This window comes from Gambusia affinis, linkage group LG11, assembly GCF_019740435.1.
Source record: "Gambusia affinis linkage group LG11, SWU_Gaff_1.0, whole genome shotgun sequence".
Classification (NCBI taxonomy): Eukaryota; Metazoa; Chordata; class Actinopteri; order Cyprinodontiformes; family Poeciliidae; genus Gambusia; species Gambusia affinis.
The window spans coordinates 2737651-2760830 of record NC_057878.1 but is presented as its reverse complement, the minus strand read 5'-3'; the positions used below and the strand labels follow the sequence as shown (position 1 = coordinate 2760830).

General features: G+C 40.2%; 1 protein-coding gene across 3 annotated transcripts in view; it reads right to left on the bottom strand.

Moving 5' to 3' along the window:
- The window catches only part of ankrd44 (ankyrin repeat domain 44), a 37968-nt gene extending 17734 nt beyond the window's left edge, over positions 1-20234 (bottom strand). Inside the window, exons 1-12 of one of the 3 annotated variants that reach the window (XM_044131130.1) lie at positions 19658-20234; positions 9864-9947; positions 6224-6302; positions 5664-5734; positions 4214-4414; positions 3781-3868; positions 2854-2996; positions 1788-2000; positions 1610-1688; positions 1419-1533; positions 1252-1334; positions 437-783 (exon numbers count right to left, since the gene is read on the bottom strand). In XM_044131130.1, the coding sequence (XP_043987065.1) occupies positions 755-783; positions 1252-1334; positions 1419-1533; positions 1610-1688; positions 1788-2000; positions 2854-2996; positions 3781-3868; positions 4214-4414; positions 5664-5734; positions 6224-6302; positions 9864-9947; positions 19658-19684 (1212 nt within the window). In that variant the 5' untranslated portion in view covers positions 19685-20234 and the 3' untranslated portion in view covers positions 437-754. Of the gene's footprint in view, positions 1-436; positions 784-1251; positions 1335-1418; positions 1534-1609; positions 1689-1787; positions 2001-2853; positions 2997-3780; positions 3869-4213; positions 4415-5663; positions 5735-6223; positions 6303-9863; positions 9948-19657 lie in introns of those variants that run through there. The other 2 variants (XM_044131128.1, XM_044131129.1) reach the window with 2 other exon arrangements.
- Positions 20235-23180: the final 2946 nt, after the last annotated feature.

Sequence of the window (23180 nt, the reverse complement as noted above, 5' to 3'; positions counted from 1 at the left end):
TATTTCCATCCAGTAGTCATGCAAATTTTGGGCGTTCATTCAAATGTGTCACAAAAACTCGAATTACGCATATTTCCATCTACAGGTTTGGAACCAATGAAGGAAGCAAAAAATAATTTAGTGTAATAGAGAAAGTCCTCCCCTCTGAGCTGGAGGTTTGGACATAAATGTTTTATGAATTTCCTGCCTCTGGTAAAGCACAAACCCATTTGACAAATGTGTTTTCATCTCTCCATTTACATATGAACTATTTTTCACAAAACCAGCGTAAAAACTCTTTTGCTAAATCGAGTACGTTATTTTGAATTTTTGCTGTTTCTAAAAATATTTCTAATGCACAGCTTTAAAATGCGCAGAAAATTTTTTGATAGAAACACAGCTTCCTATTAGTACAACTTTGAGTATTTTTATGCTTATGTAATCCTCATTTCAGAGTGGCACAATGGTAGAAAGTATAGAATAACATATTGGTAGTCCAATAAAATGCTCTCAACTCACATTTTCTACCAGAACTGAGTGAAGAAAACAGACAACTCCAGGTAAAAACCTTGAGCTCCACTTTTAATTGAGGGTAACAAAGGCAGCCCAACCAACCAGCAGCTGTGCAGTAGAAATAAAAATAGGTTCTTTGTGTTCACTTCCACAATATAGCTGAACCACATGATGAACCTTGTTGTTTGTGCTCATCGCCTGTAGACACAACAAGCACTGGAGTCTTGAAATCATCAAACTGTGGATCTGGAGCCAGAAGGTTTTACTGTCTTGTCCTCTCTTCCAATTTCTCTATAACGTGGCACAATATGGCAAAAAAAAAAAAAAGTAAAATCTCAGATAGAGAACAACTAAATACATGGGAATGAGTTACTTGTTCAAAGAATGAGTGGAATCCGTCTCAGTAGCTGCATTTCCATTACAAATGTGCACAAAACTTTGTCGATATTCCACTAATGTAAAAAAATATATTACTACAATTTTGCAATCTCAGTATTTCCATTAAATAAGAAACGCAATTAAAATCACATGTGAATAAGCTGGTTGACGTGATAAGTCATTAAAAAACACTTATCACGTGCAGGAAGTATCCTCCAAATACTTCCTGCTGTCTTCTTCGTCTTTTCCACCAGTGGTAACCTCCGGTTGTTGACCATGTGACTCGCGTGATGTGAAAAATCCTTTCCATTACAGCTTGGCGAAATACACTAATCGCTGCGCGTTTTCCACTATATTTATCAGTATGTGAAGGTAAACTACCTGAGGACAGCAGCTTCCTGCAGCAGTCGGAGTGGGCGTTCAAGGCCGCCAGGTGGAGAGGAAACATCCCATGGACTCCTCGTCTGTACAGACAGATTGACAGTATTTTTAATGATTAGAAACCTGCCCTGGTGATGAAAACACTTGCAGACGAGCAAACGTCACACCTTGTGCAGTCCGCTCCACTAGTGATGAGCGTGTTTATGAGGAGTTCGTGGCCGTAGCGGGCGGCAACGTGAAGCGGGGTGTTGCCGTCCTTGTCCACACTGTCGATCTCTCCACCTGAAACACAAGATGTGGACGGGTGAAGACAAAAGAGCAGCTTCGGGAAAGGACGATGAGTAGAACGACGACCGACCGTTCTGGATGAGTGTCTGTGAGCGGGTAAAACGACCATGAACCGCTGTCATGTGAAGAGGACTCTTCCCATCTCGGCTCTGATTGAAAACAAAGCAAAAAGGATTCTGGTTTTAAAAGAACAGAACTTTTATTTCAACAGAGCATCCTGTTGTCCATCCCTGGTAACCTGGTTTTACCTGCACATTAACATCAGCCCCGTTGTTGACCAGGAACTCCAGACAGAGTGCTCCGTGTGTGGAGGCAGCAGCGAAGTGCAGCGGGGTGAAGCCTTTGTTGTTGGGCTGGCTGACGTTGGCGCCGTAGTCGATCAGCTCACTGACGACGGCGTCCTGGCCGTTGAAACAGGCGATGTGGAGCGCCGTGTTGCCGAAGGCGTTGGCCTCGTCAATCTGTTGGCACGCAGGAGGAAACGTGACGGCAATGGCAGGGATGCGTGACAGAACTGATGACTTACAGCAACCTGCTAACCTGAAAGAAATTTCACTTCGTAATTCAACGCCTCTGTCTCTTTAAGAAACTCCTGCTTTTTCTGAAATTCTACATTTAGGAAACCCTCGCAACAATCGCTCGTCTATTAACAGTTTAACAATGTTTTTACCAGTGTTGCACTGAGAAGTAGCTTGTATTATGGGATGAGGAAATGATCCCATAATACATAATTGGCAGCAGCAATTAACAAACACTCCTAGCTGCTGGCTAGTTTGAAGGAGCTGAGTGGGGAAGTCAAGTGAAGGGCTGCTCTGCAAGTTGGAAGCTCAGAAGCTTGGAAACTGCAGCTCAGAGGAGGAGCTTTGTCCTCAAAGGCGAGCTAGGCCCACCCAGGCGTTTTGCACAGCTGAATGGTTACCATGGAGATTAAAGGATTTCTCAGACATCAACAAAAGAATAAAAGTAACACTTCACGTATGTTTTAGTTGAGGGAATAACATTATAACGATGTAAAGCTAAAAAAATGTCCATTTTACATGATAATACCCCTTTAAAAAAATGGAGCTGTCAGATTTGTGTCTCTTGGTCAATGGTTACCAAATACAACACAAGCTTGACTTGAAGAATTACTGTAGACGTTTATATTCAGTTTACATCAGAGGTGGAGCTTGTAAATATCCAAAGCTTTGTGTTTAAAAGAGGTTTCTTGTTTATTGTAAATGGGTGGAATTCTGTAACTATGAACTGAAACACAGACTGAAAAAGCTTTATCTGAAGGAAACCAGTCAATCTGCTCTGACGATCTGTCCTTACCTCTACAGCCAGGTTGAGCAGATGCTTGACCACGGCCAGCTGTCCGCTGGACGCTGCAGCGTGAAGAGGCGTGTACCCCCGCTTGTCCTTACAGCTGATCTCTGCACCCTGACTCACCAGCTGACGCACTACTTCCAAATGACCTGCAGGGGGCAGCAGCACACAAACCAAGTCGCACCTGAAAAACTCTGGGCATTAACCTTTTTGTAAACAAGAGTCAGATCCTGGAACTTTCTGAATGATTCAACATTCATGCTCTGTTTTAGTTGAGAGGTCCACTACCTCCAGCCTTGGCTTTAGTTTGCCATGCTGAGAACTAAAATGGAAGCACGTGATTGTGGTCATATTTCTGATTATCAGCAAAAAAAAGGAAGACCAGGACACTTGACTGAAAACTGACTTGAAAGCAGAACATGGAGAGAGAAAAAAAGACGTCATTATAAGGATAACAGCATCAGAACATTAACATCACCTACTCTAACACTCAGTCAGCCTATTCTAGACTAGCCAGTGTTAAACATTAACACACAAAGTGACTCTATGCTGAAAAATAACCAGCTTCAGATTAAAAATTTGACTTTTATTATTTACTGGCACCCCTTGTAAGTGTGTGAAATTGCAGTAGTATAATCTCCAAAAAAAAAAAAATTATATATACATATATATATAATGTAAAGCACAGTGTAATCTAATTGAATTGTTTCATATTTATAGTTCCAATTTTGGATTTGTGCCTAAGAAGGAACATAGTGTGAAGAACACAGGAGGGGAATAATGGGAAGAAAAAAGGAGGAAAGACTATAAAACACTAAAAACAAACATTTTTAGGCTTCCATTTAAAAAACAGCAATATTAAACTTTTTACACATCTTGGACAGGAATAAATGTGACATTTAGTTCTATAAGAAAGAGGTGAGTTGGTCTCACCCATGAAAGCGGCCCAATGCAGCGCTCGGCCGTCCTTCTTGTCGAAGGCGTTGATGTTCGCTCCTTTAGCAAGCAGAAGGTTCACCATCTGAGGGAAAGCAAGCAGAGGAGGAGGGATTGGCTGGAACAACATGATGAACACATGAACACAGCTCGTCTCCTGGCTCACTTGTTGCATGAAAACTGTGGAGGACTTGTTGTTGGTGGTGAAACCGCAGATTAATTTTAGCTCTGGCACATTTCTGAATGATTCTGTCAGAAATGAAAAGGCACCGCCCACTTCAAAGCCCCACTGATACAGCTCCACTCGCCCACCTGTTTCCTCTATTCATCCGACCAGAATAGCAACGAAGGGCCGCTTACATCACAGCCGCCCTCTACAGGAAAACTGCACTGGAAAAAGCTGCTTTAGTCTGGACGCTGCCTGCAGTACCTCTGTGTGGCCGTTGAGGGCGGCGTGGTGCAGCGCGGTCCGCCCGCCGCGGTCCGACACGTTCACGCTGCTCAGCAGAGGGATGATGACCTCGGCGCACCTCAGGGCGTTGTTGGCGGCGGCGACGTGCAGCGGCGTCTGCCAGTTCTTGTCCCGCGCGTTGACGTCTGCGGAGTGTCGGATCAGAACCCGCACAGCGTCCTGGAGGGGAAGGCAAGACAGAACAGACCGGAGGACATCTTAACCAAAGTCACTATGAAAAACAAGAGAGATGATGAAGTGAAAGGAATATGTTTATTTATTAAGATTTGTTAAAGCATGATGAGACAAAAATGTCCCACAAACTGTTTCACTAGGCCTCACGCAATAACCAATAAAAAATGTTTTTTTCTTGTGTCTCTCTCTTTCTACCACATTGTGAAAAAGTTCAATTGGTATGAAAAGTTTTTCGGTCAGACCAAGTAATAGCAGTAAAAGACTGTTACTGGCTGCATTTCCATTGACCATATAATTTGACATTTGTAATATAAACTGGTTTAATGGAAACACGCCAATTGAAAAGAAACTCTGGTTTTTCAATAAAGAGTTTTGGTGGCAGGATGAGGAGCTTTTTTGTCAAAATAAGTTCATTTGTTCAAAAAAAGTTTGAATTTAATTACAATATAATTAAAATATTGGATATTAAATTGGGGTTTTTGAAACTGTGTTCTTTTCATAAAACTGAAATGAATACACTGGTGCAAACCACAAAGACGATGACAGGAAGTGGAAGGAGGACGATGTTTTTAACGACTTGATGAAATTGTGTTTTTTCGACATTAGCGGAATATTAGCTGTTTCCATTACAAACGTGCGCTGTATTCTGTTAATGTCAAAAAGACACAATTCCACAATTTTATTTTCATTAAATTTGAAACGCAATTAAATTCATATGTGAATATGGTTGATCATGTTACAAGTCATTAAAAAACAAGCCACGCCTTCATCCTCCAACTACTTCCTGTCCTCGTCTTCTTTGTGGTTTGCACCAGTTGATGATGCAAAAAAAAAAGTGGTTCCTGTGCATTTTAACGAAATAAAACAATTTTAATATGGCAAGAAAAACCACCTTATCCAGGCGGCAAAATTTTTTATAAAAATGTTTATTTTTTTCCCACTGATTGCAGTGTTCCATTAAGCAAATTTATTTTCAAAATGTCAAATTGTGCAATTGTATAGTCAACGGAAATGCAGATAGTAACAAAGTCGTATGAACTTTTCTAAGGGAAGCGCAGCTACTGTCTGAAGTGAAATCAGACCAAACTGTGTTTGTTTAAGGGAAGTTTGCTCTGATTTCTTTTCAGACTGTGAGAAAAGAAGTTGTGTAAATCTTTTTACTTGATGTATATAAACTCATGATTCCACTTGAGTGTGCCTGTGTGTGTGTGTGTGTGTGTGTGTATACACTCACCTCACTGCGGGATGCCACAGCGCGATGCAGAGGAGTAAGCCACATGTTATCTTTGGCATTGACTCTGGCCCCTGCAGCATGGAAACATTCATGTCAACACGGTGCTGCTGATCTGCACCTTCACACATCAATATGGCTGTCAGGTGGAAGAACACATTAAAAAAAACGACACCAACCATGACAGCATACACAGCAGCAAGCTAAAGTAAGACAACCTTGTGTTTCCTTTTCATGTTGTCTCACATTTTAGATTAAAGCTGCAGATAAAAAGGACAAACTTAGAGAAACGCTTTCCACAGAAATTCCGTCACCAGATGTGGAAATTGTGAGAATACTTGCAATTTATAGTGAACATCTGAAGCTAACCTGTTACACAAGTTCTTTAGTGAAGAACATCAAGAAATACAGGATGCAGAGAAGCTGTTGAAGTATTTATGCTTCTGAGATCATTTATTAATAATAGTTTTCTTTAAGTATTTTAACTTCAGGTTCATATCGTAAGTGAAAAAAGGTACTTGCAACATATAACAGTAGATGAAAAATGTGAGTGGATTTCTTACCTGAGAGGATGAGGAGCTCGATGATCTCTGCATCTCCCAGGAATGCTGCTGCATGCAGCGGGGTGCGTTTCTCTGGATCCTGCAGGAAAACCCGCAACAAGTCAAGATGCAGCAGGTTCAAGAAAAACAAGCACCTCGACCTTCAGCTCAGGAGAAACCTCAGAGGGATTAACCTCTGGACCAACAGAATCATGATGCTGGACTCTGGACAAAAAACAATCCACTTCTAATCACATAACCAGCCCAGAGCTGTACAACCCACAGTCATGTTTGGTAGAATATTATGTTCCAAGTACCATGCATGGAAGTTGTGCAGGTCAGTCATATTTCTAGCCTGTTGGATAAACCTTCTCAGCCGCTCATGCAAACATTTGATGTGTATTTTTAAAGGCCAGGATGTTGGGACTTTGTGATGAAGGTAAAAATGTGGGTTAACCACAATCAATATCATCATCATCATCATCATCATCATCATCAATCATCATCATCCTCACTATATTCACCAATAATAGCACAGCTGACCTGTTCTAGCCAGAACACTTTAGCAGCCTCTGATTCTGCTGTGTGCTAAGAAATATTACACCTCTGTTTTTTGGTGGAGTTTTTTTTTTTCAGTTGCACCAATTTGAAAACTTGGGCCAATATTTTTATTTACATTATGGCCGATAACCGATATGTACCAATTTTATGTACATTGCAGCAGGGAGAACAAGTATTTGATAAACTGATGATTTAGCAGGTTTTCCCACTTGCAAAGCATGGAGAAGTCTTTCACTTTTATCATAGGAGCTGTTCAACAGTCTGACTCTAAACTAAAACCCCAGAAAATGCTCCTGAATGATTTTTAAGTAATTAATTATTCATTTAGAAAGTAAAAAGGTTGTAATTTATCATCAGAGTCAGAGTAACAGAGCCAGAGGTAACTAGAAACAGGCATCGGTCAGGAAAAGCCTGATCGGTGCTACAGGTTAGCGCAGAAAAAACACATTATCTTCTGTAGCTGTTGACTGTTTCAAGTTTCCTTTTTGAAAATAGGACGTTACATATCAATTAACATTTACATATAAATGCATGAGATTATTGCTAAAGGGTTAGTTTCCATCCATTAGCAGGTTGATGTGCATGATGTTTAAAAATAATAAGAAAAAGCAGCCTCAAATACTGCATCAAAAACTCTTCATAAAGGAGAAAAGGGGCTAATGAAGCAGTTCTTTATTATTTGTAGCCTATAAAGGTTCAATACATTGAATAGCATTAGCTTAAAGGCACTAAAAATAGAGGTGCATATGATACAGTTAAGCTATGCTACACTAAACAGGCTAATTGTGTGACTAGAAAAATAGTCATTGTAACAAACAAATCTACTACACAGTTTTCACATGCTATACAGATTCATGTGTTTTATTTTGGGTACATGAATAGTTTTACTGAAGTTTTGGCTCGCCGTTCACTGGAATCTAAGACTGCAGTTCATTTACTGCAGTTTTAATGTGTCTATTAAAAGTCTAGCCCGAACCATGTTTTAGTACTGGAGCTGCTCTGACAGACAAACCGAAACAATAATCACTGGGTCTGATGTAAAATCCTTCCAGTCACAGAAACTCTGCTTTTTTTTTTTTTTTTTTAAATCAACTCCTGTTCTAATGCAGTGTGGTAAAAGGTGAAGTCAGGGTTCATAAATCATCTCTACATCAGAAGGAAACAGGAGTAAAGTGTCCCTGTAAATACGACAGACGTTACTGCCGGGTTACTAAAACATGCTGGTCGTCCTCCAGCTCTAAACAAATCGGTTGCTATGACACCATTTCAGCAGTTTACATGGAGTAAGGTGTTAAATGGAACAAAAACAAGCTGCTGGTCCCACAAGAACGAGCTCCCGTTACACATGGCGGGCTGACGGGTCAGGAGTTTCAGCTGACGGACGTCCCGCTGGACGTTCTGCCACAGAAACAAACTGAAGTGGAAAAGTGACAGCCGGCCAAAGTCCAACCCACATTCGCTGCAGCTCAGCTGCACGTGTTGTCTATCTATAGCCAAATTAGAGCACATGTAAATAAACACACACTCTGAACTGTGGCCTCGCTGACCCCTGACCTCCAGACTCAGGAAGTGAGGGGGTGGACAAAGGAGACGATGGATCATCTCTTTGAAAGCTGACTCTGAACGGGAGCTCCTGAAAGCAGCTACATAAAGATACTTTTAACCTGTCATGACTTCTTTCTAACATATTTAAAATGTTATTTTTTTGTTTGTTTTTTTGAGTAAATCTCGTAGAAAGTCCTTTATGCACAGTTTGAACAAGTGGAAGAGAACACAGCCCTGGTAAGATGTCAGTAGTTTGTGATGTGAAACAGTGAGAGAATTTCAAAATGTATTTTACCTTATTGTGACTTAGAACCTTGTAAACTGCAAAGCAGCTGAAACACTGAGCTCCTTTAAACCAAGGCTAAACACCCACCTGTTTAGAGCTGCCTTTCATGAGCAGTAAATGGAACAGATTTGATTCTGATTGATGATTTTGATTATTTGACAAAATGTAACATTCACTGTCACTCAGCTCCTTGAGACTAGCCAGCAACAATTAGCAATGTCTCCTAAATTGTTAAAAGAGGAGCTATATTGTGTCAGGAAAAACAAGTTTCTTAAAGAGACAGAGGCCCAATTACAAGGTGCTAAATTACAAAGTCAAATGTCCTTTAAAGCTATTTTTGATATGAACAGCATTTTTGCAAAAACTGAGGTTAATATTACTTAGCTGTGCGCTAAAATGGCACTATGTGCCTGGAAATGCACATAATGCTGCCCCTTCAACCTGTAGAAAAAACATTACAAATTTAAATGCTGCAATATCCCAGTTGCATAAGTTTGTATCTTACACTTCAGTCATTTTTGGTACAGATATCAAGTTTGTACATCTTGATTTAATAGTTGATATCCGATAACTCAAGCTTAAAAATGTGCTCCAAATCTAGTAGATTGAGGACAAATCAACTGTTGACAACTTACGCACTTTGTTGCTATATTTTGCAACTTTAAAGGCCAAAAATAATTTTAAAAAAATTGGTATCAGCAGGTCAGTCTTTTTACAGATCGCCCAGAAAACTGCAATCGGTTCAACGCTTAAGCCTACAGATTTCTTTGTCAGTTGTTGTTCAGGACTTTGACTAGGCTGTAATTTTCATCCTATGAAGCAATTATGTTGTTGATTTGGACTCATGCTTGATCCTCAACAATGTATTCACTCCTCATCTCCATTTTTTTGGTCAACATTGACTGGCATTTATTTGCAAAGGGTCATAACTTCATCCAATTATATACAAAAACTTCCAACTGAAGTAACCTCACCATGATGCTGCCACTACCATGTTTCAGTAACCAAACATACGCAACACTTCCTGACAAGTTTTTAGTCTCTAGCTAATGAATGCAAATATCAGAAAAAAATTAGTTGGGTACAGAAGAAAACCTACCGTTTAATAGATTATTAATTTAAGGCTTCTGAAACCAGGTTATATCAGGTTATTTTGTTTTCTGCAAAATGTTGAAATTATTTATTATATTTTCACTTTTTAATGTCACAAAAGCCTGGGGTTTGCAGCTTCCTGTGAAGCCCTGTGTCCATGTCACTGTGTGTCCTCACCAGGGCATTGATGTCTTCAGATTTGTATATAAGCATTCGTATCTCTTCAGGGTCTCCGCTGAAGATCGCCTGGATAAGAGGAGGCTGGAAGGGAGAAGGGAGAGAGAGGAAAAAAAAAAAAGACAGAAAAAATAGAAAACGGTCACATGACCTGAAGCACAAACATTTCTCTTAAGCACTTTGTCAAAGTGAGGCGACATGATGAGAGCGCGTGGGAATGTTTCCTGAACATTGCAACAGGAATTCATTCCTCCAGTGTTGCAAAGCGCCGCCGTGCACAACTGGAAGTTATTCGGTTTAGGAAAAATATTCCCATTCCTTTTCCCATCTTCTCCCAAACAGACAAACCACTGTGGAAAACGCACTGCGGATACAGATCAGAAAAATAAAAGGCTTGTGTAGAGAAACGGTCTCTGTGAAAGGCGTGGCATGGAGGTCACATCTACAAGGCCCTTATTTTGCTTTTCAACATCGCAGACATGAGGTAAATGCAGGCTCTCGACACTCCTTTGGAGACTGAGGAACACCAGCAGGCCAACTGTGTTGTTAGGAATGTCAAAGTGTTGCGGCAAAACAGCTCAGTTTGTAACAGACTTTTTCAGCCTCCTGTTTTCTCAAAAAAGTCTTAAATTCATGTGACTATAAATGAGGCCTTAAAATCTCTTAAAAACTCAGACAAAAATGTAGTTAGCCTTAAATAAGTTAATCACAGCTCTTCAGATTATATACAAGACTATTTAGTTTTGTATATTCTATTTAGTTTATATTTGTCACGCGACTTTAAAGTCAGGCAAATGTTTGAGTCGCATGCGGACATCCTCATTATGTTCTTTAACTCGAGGTAGTTGGGGCTCCTGGTAATTCCTGGCTCCTTGTTGTGTAACCAACTACTTACTACAGGTAACTAGTAGTAAGTAGTTGCTAGTTACTATCGGTAGCTAGTTCCAATAGCTAGATAGTTAGATTTGCCAGTTTGCTAGCATCTAGCAAGTCTCAAAGCTTGACTTGCTAGCTATCTCACTGAACTGCCTTGTTGCTGAAATGTCCTATGCAAATAAACTTGACTGATTGGTTGATCTAACGAGTCTAGATAGCTAGACTTGCTAGCTGCCTAGCAAGTCTACCCTTACTAGATAGCTAGCTAGCTTCTGCATGCCATGGGTAAGTGCAAATTTATGGCCAGTTGACTAGACATGTTCTTTTTCACCACTGGCTCACTTCTGCTGCCAACCCATACAAGGGTAGGTGCATTCTGTGGGAAAAAAAAGAAAATATTTAAGCTAGGTACCATGGGGGTTAAGGCTATAGAGAACCATATGTTGTGTAATTCAGCAATATTTCCCAACAACGCCAAAATAGTTTTTTCATCCTTAAATTTCATTCCAAGCGGTATTAAAAAGGTCTTAAAAAGTCTTCAATTTGACTGTCTAAAACTTGCAGATATCCCTTTTCTGCTTTCAAGAGTCCTTTTCAACAACACATTCCCTGTGGTGTTCACGGGCACAGTAAGGTGAGACATCTTGAGGTTACTCAACAAAACCAAAGACATAACACTGTGGTCAGGGTACTGTTAGCCTTAATACTGTCAAAGTATTGACAGTATTAAGGCTAACACAAAGCTTTGGATATTTACAAGCTCCACCTCTGATGTAAACTGAATATAAACGTTTACAGTGTTTTGTCAAAAATAGAAAAAAACTCAAAACCGCTCCTCCTTGCATTTTCACTGACACGTTTAAAATTGCACAAGTATGAAGTAAGGAAAAAGAGCAGAACAGTTGAAAACCATGTGGAATTGTATTGCCAATTAGCATTGTTATGAGTTCATCCCATCTATAATGCAAACTACTAATATAGAAATATTTTTAATCTTGACCCCCTCCAAAAAAAAAACCCAAAAAAAACTACAGAATGGGATTAAACCTACTCTGTTAAACAATTAAAAGCTGAGCTCAGGCTCACTTTACTTCCTGTTGTATTTCTGCCACCAGCTGCCTCACTTCCTGTTGCACAGTCTCTCCTTCTCAGAAACAACAGAGAGGAACCGATCGCAGAGCAGCGTTTCACTTCTGCTTCAAACAGCCAGCGGTACTTCCTCATCAGACCCGTTTTGTCCCCCTGAAAGTGACTGTGGCGTGGTGAGATCATCACGCCGCTGATGGACATACCGGAGCCTGAGTTTGGCGGCAGCTTTAAAGCAAACCAGACATCAGGTCACATCAGTTACCACAGCTCGGAATTCAAAGAATGTGCTTCGTCTTTAGATTTTATTTCTTAAAAAAATAAAAAATAAAATCTATAAACATGTTAAAATATTGGCTTCAACATGTATGAGAAGTTTTGGCAGTAATAAGTATGCAAAAAAAGAAGCAGTGAACAGACGCACTCGGTTTTTGTCATTCTTCCTGCAGATTGGTCACAATGAAAGGAAATGTCTGTGAGAGCCGGTCAGCATCTCTAAACGTCTCCAGGTTTTGTTGGGATTCAGCCCAACTATTCCAGGTACAGACGGAGGAATGTTCTGGAGCCTGTCCAGAGTTGTCTTGTCTGTTTCTTTCTCTGTTTTTGGTCAGTCCAGCAGAGCCAGACGTGTGTCCCATTTTCAGGTCTCTCCACTTTGAAATCAGCTTTCATTTCAACACCTCTCCTCCTGAGTTTATCTTTACATTCTTCTGTCTGTACACACTGACTCATAGCATGATGCTGCCACCCTCGTGCTTCCCTGTAGTCCTGGTATTGAATTTATCATGTAACTAACGTGTTTATCAGGAAATCATAAAATGTCTTAATTCATTTAATGTAATCCTGATTATGGTCTGCACTTAATGATGGGTGATACATCAATTTTATCAATTAATCGGATGTTTGGTTTTTGAAGATTATATTTTTGGAAAATCTGGATTTTTTGGGGGGATTTTTTTTTTTTGTCACCGTTTCCCTCGTTGGGTTTCCACAGTTCAGAGTGATGTGAGTGCGCCGACGTTGGCCGTCCTGTTTGACAAGCATGTCTTACAGCTTCTTCAACTCTATCGCTGAACACCAGGGCCAGGCTTTGATTTGATTTATGTTTGCTTTTTTATGAGAATAAAGTCATAAGAGAATGAAGTCATAATAAAAAGAGAGCAAAGTCTTGATATTACCAGAATAAAGTCAGGATATTTTAAGAATGAAGTAGTCATTTTAAGAGCGCTCCAACACAAAAAATATTTTTTACAACGTATTATTCAAGACTTTTTCTCATTCAAATGACTTTTTCTCGTAATTGAAAGACGGTCTTTAAATATTATGACTACATTATTGTCATTAAACAAAAGTTTTCATACAGCTAACAGAAGGAATGTTGGAAATAAAAGACATTTTTTGAAACTATTTCCCATCTTTTATCATTTCTTTTTTTGTTGGTAACTGTTGCCTTTCAGAAAGGAGGTCATGGGTTCGATCTGGGGTCTTTCTGCATGTTTTCTCTCTGTGTATGCGTTTCTCTAAATTCTCCTTAGGTGTGAGTGTAAAATAAGTTTTGTTTGGAAAAAAAATAAATAAAATTCAGAGCCATAACTCTGAATAAAAGCAAACTAGCCTAATTTACATCCAGTTCCTGTTGCTATCTCCTCCGCAGAGAGGGGAATGCAGTTCAAATGTCACGGCTGAGGGGAACGCCGTCGACATTTGGCAAACACAGACAGCTTTGGGTTTCTCCCCTCTCGTCTCTGCATGCATTCAAATAACGTGGTGTGGTGGGTGACAGCGTTGTCTACAGCACTGCTCCCAGATTGTCCTGCAGCCAGCCTGATACCTAAAGCAAGGAGAGGAGCAGAATGGAGCAGAGACAGGGAGAGCGGAGGCCTGACAGGAAGTGACATCAGGAGTCTGGTTCATCTTCCCTGCAGGCCGTCCCGAACATAACAAGTCATTGTTGCAGCGGAAACTTTCACATATATACCCTGCCACAACCTTTCTCTCTCTCTCTCCCTCTCTCTCTCTCTTTTTCTCTCTCATACACACACACACACACACACACACACACTGGCATATTTGTTATTATCCCATAAGGACGGCTCAATGTGACCCAGATCCCATTAGAAAGCAAAACAATAAGAAATTCTTCTCCAACATGCAGCGACTGTTCGTTCCTGGCAGTTCTTATTAAAAACAGGCTGAACTAGAAAAGGAGGACAGAAAAGTTCAAACTGAGTCGGTCAGGTTAGCTGAAATGTCCTGGTTTCATCAAATAATCCACACGCTGAAGAACATTCTGCTTTAATTAGCTGCAAATTATGTCAAATAACGATGATTCGGCACATCGAAAGGCTGGAAACAGACAACGCTTTATGACAGAAAGGGAAAACACCGATGCTGCTATTGATTAACCAATCGGTTGCAATGGGTATTTTGGGAAGTATTTAGGAAGGAGAATTTGCTTCTTTTATCTGACAGGAAAGATTTATTTTCTGCAGATTCCTCCAGACCATTAGAGGGCGCACCGATAAATCGACACAGATTTTATTCTTTAGAGAGATTTGTGATCGGCCAGAAAACTGCAATCGGTGCAGTTACTTTTAAATTTCTCCACTAAATTATTAAAAATAGCCTGATCATGACATATCGTACAACACTAATCATTTTGAACCTGTAAACTTCTGACAGGTTCAAAATGGGAAAATCTAAAGGTGTTATGAAAGAAAACAAAGAGTTACCATATAAATAAATAAGCACATCTAAACTTCCACCTGAGTCAGAACTAGGGATGCACCAATATGAAAATTTGGGCTGATATTGATATCCAATATTAACATTGCTGTTTTGGACGATAACTGATATTTACTGACATTATACACATTTATCAACGTGTACAACATTTTGTACATTTTGAAAATAGATGTTTAATTTTTTTCAATGTTTCATAATAATCATCATCATTATTATTATTTCGAGTGAAATCAGATTTCATTTCATCGAGATTTTAGGGTGGAAAATGGAAATAAATATCGGTTGCTAATATTGGGCAAGTTTTAATTATCGGGTATGTTAAGAAAAAAATGAGTAATATAGGCCGAAACCGATGTTGGCACCGGTATATTGTGCAGCCCTAGTCAGAACATCCAGAATTTTTCTTTTATTCAGCATGGAGGAGAGTTCTGTTCTGGAGGGACAGAGAAGCACAGAGAGTAAAGAGAAGAAGAAGAAAAGTACACAAGTACACCAAGCCTGTGGGTTTTAGACGAGTGCTGAGTGAAGGCATCCAGTTATCAGTCATCATCAGCTTGTTGTCTGAAAATAACAGGAAGTCCTACAGTTCTGGGTTACACACACACACACACACACAAAGACAAACTGAAAAAAAGAAAAAAAAAAGCAGCTCTTCCTTCCTTGACGAACCATCTGATATGAGCGCCAAATCAGAGTTTGTACTAAGACATGTCCACCATAGAGCAGCTGCAAACGCCACTCTGCAGAGGCTCCCAAACAGGTTCAGAGACCTGTAGGATGGCTTTCTGTGTTCAGCACCATGAGCCCACATTAAAGCCACGGCATCAAACAACAGAGACAACGACTGCATCGTCTAACAATGTCAGCTTTCTCCGTCAGAACTACCAGAGAGAAAAGTGAACAGGGAGGAACAAATGTTTTATTCAGTTTGATGAACATTTCCGTGCTAAGTGATGGAGATCGCCGAGGCGTTGCACGACCTGCACCACTGAGGACATTCCCGTTTCTGTGTGAATTTACAGCGCTGGAGAAAAGCATCAATTCTTTTGTTTTCGTTAATCTTTCAGATCGGGAAACTAGTTTTATGACCACAACTGGAAAACGTAATGATTAAAGGTGCACCAATACGATATTAAAATCTGGATCGGTCCCGATATTTAAAAATAAATTCAAGATCGAATATCAGTGACGATGTGTCTGATTCTTAAGGGTGAGCTATTCTAATTCTGTGCTTTGTGACATCATGATTTATTGTTTATTTTATGCTAAATTTAGAATTTCTAATTGCACTTTCTGAATCGTCTGAAAGAAGATTTGTTGCATGTTCATTTTTACATGTTTGACAAAGATAGTCAGTCTATTGTTAAATCAGTTTCACTGTCTTTATTATTTATTCTACATTGACTGTTTTACTACTAATTCCACTGACTGAACATAAAGTTGTTTTTGCATATTTAAGATTATGGATTCAAAATAACTGCAAATAAGCTGCAGTTATTTGACACCTGCAACTTATTGGATGCAGTTATCAAATAAATTTGTAATTCAGTACATGTTTGAAAAAAGAAGCATTTTAAGTCAATATTCAAACCTATCGTTATCCACATCAGAAGTGAAAAACGTGGATCGGTGCATCCCTAGTAACGACTCCCTTAGCAACAACATCTCCAGTAAGGCGCTCTCAACAACTGCCACCGAGTGTTTTTCCCACCCTGTGGAGGAATTTTGTTCCAATCTTTTTTGCAGAATAGTTGAGTCGCATCATAAGTTTCTGAATACCTTAGCAGCCTGTTTTAGATAACATCCAAGAATCAATCAGATTCAAGTCCAGACTTCAACTAGACCACGTCAGAACCTGCTGGCCTTGTTCTTCAGTATTTTCTGTATCAATGATGCCAGGTCGTTCAGGTCCAGACCATCCCACTACCAAAATGGCTGACGGTGGGTTTTATTCTGAAACTTATTCTGTGTTAGTTCCACAGCAGCTGCAACGGGACACACTACTTCTGAAGAGTTCAACTTTTTCATCATCTAACCCTTAAATATTTTCACAGAAGCCTTGGCAATCGTCAGGATGCTTTTTTTGGGACGTCCTGTTCCACTGGGTCAGCAGTGGTTTTAATCTTGGAACTCTCACACAGATGGGGTAACTTCTTGGTGTTGAACTCCGACCTTTTTTGAGGCTAGAGCTTGAAACGTGACCCCCTGGATGAGTCACTGACACTCTTGGAGTTCCATGTTTCCTCCATTTGTGGATAACGGTTCTCATTATGGTTCCGTAGTCACGCAGCCTTAAAAATGGCTTTCCAAACCCTTCCCAGACCAAACTCTGTCGGTGATTTTGTAACGATTCAGGTCATCTAGATTGTCAGAATGAAGGACAAAACTCCAAAGAAGTTTGAAATTGATCAAATTCTGCAGATGAGTATAATTGTGATACAAGTGAACGTTTGAGAGGAGAAAGCATGTCTCCTTGGGAGAAACATTTTATCTTTCGGCTGCTCATGAGTTTTCTACGTGGGATATCTAACAGGTCAGCAGTACTGATCTGCACTGAAGCAGCATTTTTATCATTTTAATGACTAACTCTGGACTGCGAGGTTATTCAGATAGAATCAGTGTAAGAATGCACCACTACAATAAAAATAGATTAAAATAAAAAGTGCTTCAGGGACAAAGAATTACAAAAATAATCAAGTCCATTTTAGATTAATATGTTGGGTGAAGTCATTAAATATTTGACACCAACTTAAAAAAGTTATTACAATGAATAAACAAACATTTAAGCAACTTTTGGACATTTAAGTTGCTATGATCTGGTTGCTTTCCTTTCATTAAAATATAAGACAACTGTTCATAATCAACTATACAGGCATGCTAAAAAAAAATTTACACCTTCTTTATCTTCCAGGATTTTGTCTATCAAGACATAATACATCATTTTGATCTTTATCAGGTTGTAAAATTATTTAAATCTAAAAAAAAATTTAATTAAATGGAACAATGAAAAATAATAAGTGCACCCCATGATTCAATAGCTTGTATACCTCCACTCAGCAGTTAGAATTTGAATTGTCTTCGGCCTTATTTCAGCAGCATCTCATTTTGTTTTGAAGGAAACTTAAGCTCAGTCAAGGCTTTGACTGGACCTCTTCTTCAACCAGATCACATTGGGGAAGTGATTGTTATCCTGTTGATGTTTCAGCTTAGTTGACAGGTGACTTCACACTGGACTGTAGAATACAATCTAAGACAAAAGTTGACTTATGGACAGCAAGGTCCCCAGACCTGTGGCTGACTAACAAGCCCAGAGTATCACCACCCACCACCGTACTTGACAGCTGCTATGAAAGACTGTGTGCTTATATGGTGTCTTTGGTTGTCACCAAACTTGCTGCTGTGCATCATGGCCAAACGACTCTGTTCCGCTCTCATCTGTCACAAGTAATTTGCTCTAGTAGTGCTATAATTACTTGTGATGCATCTTTCTACTTCAAGAGAAGACTCTTTCCCCTCGTTCAGTCTAATTTAAGTGTCATTAATTTCAGCACTTAACATGTGAACTGGAACCAGTAGAGGTCCCAGAGCTCCTGGGTTTCTTACAATTCTCTGAGAAATGCATGGTCTGACCTTTGGTTTCTCTGAAGAATGATGAGCTTCAAATATTTTTGGAAATGTCAGTATAACACTTCTTCGATTTATGGGTGGTATGGTAACAACTGCTTTTATAAGTTCGTTGCTGATGTTTTCCCCCTTAGGATTTTGTTAATACAAACCTGTGTGTTCCAAAGCACACAGGTGCTAAAGTGTACACTTTAGGAAGTGTACACTTTCTAAAAGCAGTACAGCAGAAAAGGTGCTGTCACTCCCTAATGATCAATTATCCAACTACATTTCACTGGAAACACCTGAGTGCTACTTTCTTTCTTAAATCCTATGGAAACAGCAAGAGTGTACTAAGTTGTTTTTTTAATGCACAGCTGGAACATTCTGGGGTTGCATTGTTAAACTGATGACTGTGGGGAACATGTTGTGTTTTTGTTATTTTAATGTTAGATTTAAACCATTTTAAAACCGATAAAGACACTGTCATTTTTAATGTAGTCTGATACAATAAACAGCAAAATTGAAAGAAGGTCAACTAATATTTGTCCTATAAATCAATTAATTCAACAGGATTTGTTATTGCCAAAACTGTAACTCTACCAAAATCCCACAAACATTAAACAATAGATCTATTTAGAACTAAATTTGCAATTCTCAACTACACAAAACACCAGCGCCGTATTAATAAAGTGGTGTGGCTTTTAGCTAGTTTTTATCTTTATAGATAGTTAACATTAAAAATTTAGGGCATTTTTCTATTATGAATCAGTTTTATATAGTACTAATAAAAAAATATGGAGTAAAAATATTTTTTTCCTTTTTCAAATAGCAAAAGTTGTGAAAATGAGTCGCCTAAATTTAGCAAAGGCTAACTTGCCAGCTACAGTTAGCTGGTCTTCACTGTACTGTTTATTTATCCTATTTTCTGTATTTTTATTATGATTCTTGTATAGTTTGTTAAAAGTTTGAGTCTTAGAAAATTACATTGCTTCTAATTTCATTAGAGTAACTTCTCACTTTTAAAGTCATGCACTGGTCTGAAGCTTCTGGATTCGGGCTATTGACTTGTTTTGTTACTGTCGGGGCTCCTTTTTTAAAACAGATTTTTCTGGAAATCGTTGCAGAGGAGCTCCACACAGAACACACTAGAGTTAATTATGTCATGTGTTCTTACAGGCGCGTACTTTTGCTACCTGCTCCTGGTGGACGGAAACAAGCAGGAAGTCGCTGAGTTCTGTTATTAGGAAACACTTACACACATCATTACATCTTTGCTCATTTCTGTGCAGATGTCCTGAAGGTGCACTGTGAAGTCTATATTTGGGTGAGAAGTACTGCTTCCGGTTTAGATCTTACAGTTAAAGCTTTAGAGAGAAATAAAAAGTCAAGGTGATATATTAATCACATTTTAACGAGACAGCGCATCAGTGATGCTGAGCTGGTGGGCTCGCGCTAAGCTAACAGCGGCTAGCGGGTCCTACCTGGTCGGCCAGTTTCAGAACAGCCATCTCTGGGTCAGCTCCGTCTGCGCATCCACTCGCCCCCAAACCGCAGCACCATGCACGGTGCGATGCTGCGCCTCGTTCTGCCGCTACTTCCCCCTCGAGCTTCCTGCGGCACTACAGCCGACTGAAAGGCGAAATTTTAGACCGTAATTCTCTACCGGGCACTCAGACGGGTGACTGTGGTGATGGTGAAGGCCGGTAGGAGCTCCACGGCCATCAGCCCCGCTCCACCGAGGCTATCTGCGGCAGGGCTGCTGAGCCGAGGCAGGCGCGCGGAGTCGCTGGGAGGCAGGGAAACAGGAAAAGCTTGACCCGCTGCTGTGAACGATCCGCATTTATGGTTGCTTCTATTACTTCTGGTGCACGGAGGTCCCGAGCGGCTCTCGGAGTTTTGCAGCAAACCTCACAAACCTTCCTCGTCCCCGGTCTGCAGAAGCAGAAAGCTCCCGGAGAGGAAGCTAGGCTGTAGTCAGCTGAACGAGATCACACAGGAAGTCCTTGCTTCTCTCCTGCTTTCAGATGCAAGAGTGGAGGCGAAGCTTGCTAAGCATCACCAGAGCTGCAGCATCTCCTCGTTGCCGCCACCCAATGGCCAAACGCTGAACTGCAAAACTCCAACAACAACTCGAATAGATTTCATCTTGGGGTTTTTTATTGAAACATCAAGGTAGACATCTCAAAGGTCTAGTCAGGCGGTCACTAGTTAACCTAAAAGCGACTCCCAATGTACTACAAAGAAATCCACACAAACAAATAAGACTACTAAAAAATATATAAAGCTGATTACAAAAAACCCCTCAAACTTAAAAGACTTTGAATTTTATTAATATTCTACCAAACTCAAATTGCAACCATCTGCTTTCAGGAGGTATGTCCTCATGTTTGCAGCACAGCAGCAGCATTAGGAATAACTTTTAGCGAGGGACGTCTTGTAGCTCTGTTTTCATGATGCATTCCAAAGGTTATGAAGGAAGGAAACAGATGGATGAATCTACTGAAGACACTGGAACAGTGTGACAGGAGGACTAGACTGTATGGTGTGGTGTCATATTTCATTCACAGATGTCATTCGGTGAACATTTTATTTCTTTTTGACCTACCGAGCCTTTGCTGCCAAAAATACTACTGGTAGTTTGAGGAAACAATGTTCCTGAAGTGTTTGGTTTGGTTGAGATGTGGATTATGAGGCGTGGCCTCTGATACAGATAGAATCTGATCAATATCTGTCATGTTTGTTTTTTTTCTCCTGTTTCCGGAGCTAGTCAAAACCAACTTTTCTAAGAAGCCATTGCAGTACTTCACAATTAAAAAAAAAATAAACATACATCGGTACCATGCGACTGCCACGACAGAGGGTTCTCCCAGAAAAACATTCCAACCAGATGAGCAACCAGTTGCGGATTCTAATTCTACAAAATTTTCTCAAACTGCTGCCAAGGTTTATAATCTTTTAACACCAGAAATCCTGCCAGATGAGTGGTGTAGTGATAAATGAAATCATATGTTCCCTGTGATGAACTGGGGGTCTTGTTTGGAGACATGTGGATGTAGTTCTGGTCTGCAGTTGTGAGGACAAAATTGTTCTTGAGTTGAGCTCTGCAAGAAAAGCTCCTTGTCCCCGATCTCCTCTGTGGCGCTCCTGGACAGGATCTCGAGACTAACTGTGTGGGAGAAGAAACTTGGGAGTCATATCTATGCTTTTTGCAGATGATGTGCTTCTGTTGACACCTTCAAACCACAACCACCATGTGAAGCAGCTGGGATGAGACAAAGTCTAGACCAGGGGTGCCCAAGTCAAGAGCCACCTTCCTCATACTGACATACAACAAATCAACAGGCTTAAGTCCTTCTCTAGCAGTAATTCAGGTTGACAGACCTGGTAACAAGCCATTAATTTCATCCAGGTGTGTTAGAGAAGGGATGAATCTAAAAGTTGTAGGGTGGTAGCTGTTGAAGACTGGACCCAATATTTTATTCCTCAATTGCAGTCCTCTGGGACTATTGCCCTGCATATTTTCAATGTGTTTGTTCCAGAACTCCTGATTCAAATGATTGGATGATCTCCTCTGTCGCCACAAAGTGCTGCTGGAACCTGTTAATTGCCCACATATTAAAGTCGGGTGTGTGGCAAAAGAGGGAAAACCTAATACATGCAGTGTGGTGGTTCCTACGAATTGCAATTGAGAAAAACTAGTCATGATTCTCAACCGTAAATAGGGTAGGTCAAGGGCGTCCGAGTGCAGTCCTCAAGAACTATCTACAGCGTACTGATGCATTCCTTCTCTAACACCTGGAAAAAATGAATGGCTAGTTACCAGGCCTCTGCTTAAGCTATTTGACTTGGTTGTGTTGGAGCAGGGATGCACCTAAAAGTTATAGGGTGGTGGCGCTCAAGAACTGGACTTGGGCACACCTGGAGTACATTGAATGTTCCTGGTTGGGGTCAAGCTCTGCATCAAGTGTAGGATCTTGCTGTTTTGTTCACAAGAGATGGTTGAATTGAGAAGAAGACTGAGACATTGGGTCTTGATATGAAGAAAGAGCAAACAAGAACAAGCAAAAAGTGGTCTGTTCAGACCCTCACTAATGGTCCTAAAATTAGTGAAACAAGCAACAGCTATGAGTGTCCTCTGTCCAGCCACCTTCAGCCTTAGAGATAAGATGAGGAGCTTCATCACCTGCTGCTCTAAATGGTCAACAAGTCAGTTGAGGTCATTTAGAAATATGAACAGGATGCCTCCGAGGCACCTTCCTTTGGAGGTATTCAGAGCACATCCTGCTGGGATCAGACCCAAACCACATTGGAGAGGCTATATTTGCCTTCTGGCCTGGGAACGCCTTGGGATTCCCTATAATGAGCTGGGGAAGAGAATGTCAGTTTTCCTCTTCAACCAGTTGCCACAAGGAGTGATTTCAGTAAAGCTGAAAACAACAGACAGATAGATGTACTGAATATGGAAAAACTGTGCTGTCTATCTCCACCTGGGCACTGCTGAGGTTTGACTTTCTGTCCTTAAGACAAACATAGCCATTTGGAAATGCTCCTGGGAGTAAATACCTTTGCTTAAAACCCCTTTAGACAAATATTTTAGGCATATTTCAACAACAGGCATATTTGTAATTTCTTGACCCAAGGTTTAATTGTTAGGCTCTTTCTGGCATAGTTAGACCAAGGTCATTTCTCACTGATTTATCTTCACTAGTATGCTGTCCAGTGAATACTAACCTCTCCATCTGGTATGCAGAGAATGTCTTTTTGCAAGTGATCCAACATTAGCACTCATCTTAATTGTAAAAATCTGTGGTTTTCTTGTCACTTTGTACTCTCTCCTGCATGCTGAACACAGAATTGACTTTTTTCCAATGTTCAAAATCAAAACAGACGCAAATACTTTGCAACAAACTTCCAAAAGTGAGCAAACTACACAAACGGATCAGAGAGGGAACAACATGGCCTCAGTTCAGCCGTCTGCAAGGGAATCTGGGTCAGAGTCTCTGT